General features: G+C 33.4%; 1 protein-coding gene across 1 annotated transcript in view; it reads right to left on the reverse strand.

Moving 5' to 3' along the window:
• Positions 1 to 4,882, reverse strand: part of LOC117171121 — a 259,952-nt gene that overhangs the window by 216,817 nt on the left and 38,253 nt on the right. The window contains exon 2 of the mRNA XM_033358174.1: positions 4,022 to 4,105. Within this exon, the coding sequence (XP_033214065.1) occupies positions 4,022 to 4,064 (43 nt within the window). The 5' untranslated portion in view covers positions 4,065 to 4,105. The remainder of the gene's footprint in view (positions 1 to 4,021; positions 4,106 to 4,882) is intronic.

A 4,882-nucleotide genomic window follows, 5' to 3' on the forward strand; every position in this document is an offset into this window, starting at 1 on the left:
TTCGGAACCCACCTTAAGCTGTAGGTCCCCCCATCGTGTACTTGACTGCAACCCAGTCCGTCAATGATGGGGTAAAACCAGGCTTTGTCCAATATGTCTGGGAAAACTGATCTCATCAGATCACTTGATCTAACCAAAAATGCCTTCGGCATGTTGGGCAGTATAAGCCTGTGACAACATTTCAACACTGGAATGTTTTTTTTATAATAATAATAATAATAATAATAATAATAATAGAAATATGTCCAATATGTCGAAGGCATTTTTGGTTAGAGTTGGATTTTTATTTGATCATTTTGCAATGGGCTGTCCCGATATATATCATCAGTCACGGACGCATTTTTATAATGCAATCAAGTGATCTAATGAGAGCAGTCTGCCCAGACATATTAGACAAAGCCTGGTTTTTACCCCATCATTGACGGACTGGGTTGCAGTCAAGTGCACGATGGGGGGACCTACAGCTTAAGGTGGGTTCCGAATCACCAGAACCTCAGTAAAGGGACATTAAAAAATTTCTAGAGGTAAGGCTCAGGGATCGAACCCCGGCCCTCTGAGGTGAAGTCCGAGTGTCTAACCAACTGAGCCACTGAGGCTCATTTAATAGAAAAGAATAAACAGCGTTAAAAATTATCAGGTTAAATTTTAACGGTATTCAGTGTGAGAAATGAAATTTTATGGATGTTCGGCTATTTCATCTCTGATTTTTAACGGCTGTTTACGATTCAGCACACACAGAGTCAGAAAATTATAAAATATTTATTTCCCATCGACAATGAATTATACATAACATAAAAGTGTATTATTAGTAAGGTTATTTGCTGTCAAGGCTTTTTAAATCAAAAGTACTAAGTCGATGAAAAGCAGAAGACGTCTAAAACATAACCAGAAAATGCATTACTTGTGATTTTTTTTCTAGCGTAGACTTTCTGAATTATAAAATATCCATTTCACGCAAAAATAAATAACACAACCTAAAAAACAATACTAGTGAATTTCTTTGACTATTTAATTTTTTCCATAAAAAACATCTATTTAATTGACAGGAAACGGACAAGCTAGAATATATTCCCAAAAACTGCATTATTTGTCAATTTCATTACCAACTTTTCCCATTTTCGTCATAAGGCATTGGTTTCCTTCCCAGCAAAAAAGTAAAAGATAACCTTAAAATACATTTTGAACTGTATTTTCCAATTTAGCCTTTGCATGGCCAAAATATATTTATTTAAACCGGCAAAGAAAGAAATAACCTACAATTGCATAAATTGTAAGTTATCTTGGCCATTAAATCTTTTTCTAACGAAAAAGTACCGTTTAGTCGATACAAAACGGAATACCTACAATACATTATCTAAAGATGCATTATTTTTTAATTGTATTTTTAACATTGCCTTTTCCCAAAAATAAAATATTCCTTTCCCAACGAAAATAAGCTAGGTAACAAAAAAAAATACATTATTAGTGATATTTATTGGCTATTTAATAATTTTTTATTTAAAAATAATTATTTATAAGCATTAATAAAAAGTCATTAAATATTGTTTATATTGTGTAATTCCATCTTTTGTTTTTTAATTGGCTTTTTCTTGCAAAAAATACTCATAATAGATAGCCCAGAAAAGGGGGGTCTAACATAAAATTATTTCAAAAAAAATATCAATATTGTTCATTTCAATTATTAATACGCGCCCGATAATTACAGTCTGAAGATAACCGCGCCTGGGACAAAATATGTTTTGGAGAATCGATGCAGGGGCACAACTTCACCCTACTGTTTGGAATTAACGCACGCGGAAGTGTCGATTTCGTCTGACTTCGTCCGACTTCTCTCTGACTTCGTACTGACTCGTTACTGATTTCGCATGACGCAACGTTCGTATTTGCTGACTCACTACATTTTATGACGACGTTAGGATTTCGTGCTTTTCATAGCATTACCTGATTTCGGACTTCACGCAAAATTCTTACGTTCGAAACGTTCGACTTCAGAGTGAATAGCCCCTCGATTTGTATAAAACTTGTATTTTTCTGGATTCCCAACTTGTTACGGGCGCATTATAAACACTTTTTGTAGGCGGTTAGAAGAAGTACACAATTTTTTGTAGTGAACAGGGTTTCTGCTTTACCTGTAAAACTTAAGAAACCTGAAATTGTCAAGGAATTTTTATACATCTAGAAAAACGTTAAAATTTCAGAGATTTGTCTTGAATTTAGGGATTTTTTCGAGAGCGTGCTAAATTTTCTTTTTGTCTTACGATATAAAATTGAATAATAATGATTTTGCATTTATAAAAGTTGATGTATGTTACTGTATTTAACTATGATGTTGAAAAGTTTTTTTTTTAATTAGTTTTTTTACTGAAATTTTACTTTTCTATTTTTGGTTAAAAACTAATCATTTTTACTTAAAAATTTATTTATTTTATTGATAATTTGACAGTTTGTTCGTAATTTTTTCTGTTTGATGGAAAAATATTTCTTACTTAAAAAATAAAATTTAGAAAGTCGTCTTTTTCAGTTCCCAATATAGGGGATATTGGGAACTGAAAAAGACGACTTAACTATCGATTTGTGATACAAGAATAGATCAGCAGTGACAACTAGCGGTAAATCAAAGAATTAAAAACCGGTTTTTCTACACTATTTCGCTTGATTTATTTTGTATTGGTTTGTGCAAAACGGCGTCTAAATAAATTAATAAATACATCTTTTTCGGTGATAATATGTTCATTATTACTTTCCGCATTGCAGGCTTCCCGTTATTTGATCATCAAAAATTTGTGATTAAATTCCCACTAGGTATTCTTTGAATTTCTAAATCTAAGAAACTTAAGATAATACATAAATACATATAAAGCTCTATAATTTTGGTAGTTGAAACGATTGTAAAAATGTCATCTACGTAACGTTTATATAAAATTGGTTGGAATGATAATCTAAAAAAGGGTCTTTTTTCAATATCTTCCATAACCAAACTTGAAATTATAGCAGTAATGGAGATCCTATTGGACATCCTAATAGCTGTTTATAAAATTGATTATAAATTTTATAAATTTATAAATTGATTAAGTGCATTGAAGCCGAAGGTCGTCATTTTGAGCATTTACTTTAATTAATAGATGATTCTCTGAGTACTTCGAATCGTGAGATGCGAGCGGCTTTACGTTAATCAAGCACCCCGAATCGTGAGAGGCAAGGGGACTCACGTTAATCAAGCACCCCGAAGGAAACAGAAAACTGCTACGTCCAGGTCAGTGTTCCTGGGTTACGCTAAAAGTAGTAGTTTGTTTTAAGACTAATTCCGAGTATTACAGAATCGTAAGCGTACATTCTCAGTAACAGTAAAATGAAGGAAAATTGAATTTGGCCGATTACAGCGCCATCTATCGCGGAACGAGAAAAATGTTTTAGGCAAATCATACGCATTTTTATCCAAAGCATCCAAACATGCTATAAAAAATACAGGTTTCCATTTAAGATTTCGAACTTACCCCCACCCCCAGAAGGCGGTGTGGGGGAACCGATTTTAACATTAGTGTATGTACTCCTCAGAGGGATTAAATTTTGATCTTTAACATTTTTTCATAGAGTGCCTATTTTTCAAGATATTTGAAAGTTTCAAGTTAAAAAAATCACCCTTTATAGTTTATATACATATAGTGGATCATACAATGATATTTTTTATTTGTTTTATGGACATTTCTATGTAAAACAAATGAAAAACGTCAGTGTTTTGTCCCCTATATATGAATTATATATAACTTTTTCACCTTAGCGGGACCGTTAATCGTTCGATCAGAAGATTTTTCTTCAATGCATGTTTAATAAAAAAAAATTGGCAAAAAGAAAAATGTTTTATTGGACTTAGTTTTTTCTTTTAATTATCAAAAATGCCATTAAAAGTCGAAAATCCTCATTTTTTAACCAACAACACTCCTACGTCCTAATTAATTTAAATCGTTTAATATTGAAAGCAGTTTTGTCTCACAACTCATGATCATTATTTAAGATAACTTACCGCTTGCATTACAAATGCCGGATGAGTATATCGAAAAAGACATGTTGCCGAATGTACAGTTGCTACGGTCTCATTGTCAGTCACCTGTAAAGATAAAAATTAAAAATATTATAAAGTCTCTAAACTTCATTCCACTTGAGTTTAAGAGCCCAGACACAACGAAAATTATAATAATTTAGCTTTTTGAGGCTATCAAATTGAGCAAATTTAGAAATGCATCGATTTATTATTATTAATGAAGTGTGGACATGCAAGAGTACGAGAAAATCAAGAAAAACATGTTAGAATACATTTTTATTAGTATTTTATTCATTTACCTACATCATCTGAATCAGTCGCGACCATTGGTTAAACATTAAAATTAATTTTTACTGACAAAATTCAAAAATTACATTTTAAAACTAATTAATAATGGTCTAGGCAGCCCATAATAAGCTTTCTATAGATGTGCTACAATATTCTTTTATTTCCGGAATCAGATATATACATATATATATAACCATTCGGTTCGGTTTTGATTCCTCTAGAATCAAACCGAAGGGCCTATGACAAAGCCACCGAACGCGTCCTCGGGTTGCGGATAGAGGGTCCCTGTACCAAGGGTTTCTGCTGAATATGGTTACAAAAATAAATAGGCAGTTGCGGACAATTGTCCAGGGGTGGTCCGGAAGGAATTAACCCCCAAGCGGAGGTGTGAAAACCGTGCCGAAAGCTGAATGGCACCTGGGTGAGGTGTCTAGAACGGTGACTCTGGGGTAGCAGGCGACCTCTCAGAGTACGCAGCCTTATCCTTGCATGCGGGGCTCTACAAGGATGGACGAACCCCTTTCCCTAGCTTCTCGTGGGAACAACAATGACAAC

This window comes from Belonocnema kinseyi, chromosome 4 (genome assembly GCF_010883055.1).
Source record: "Belonocnema kinseyi isolate 2016_QV_RU_SX_M_011 chromosome 4, B_treatae_v1, whole genome shotgun sequence".
NCBI classification, from domain to species: Eukaryota; Metazoa; Arthropoda; class Insecta; order Hymenoptera; family Cynipidae; genus Belonocnema; species Belonocnema kinseyi.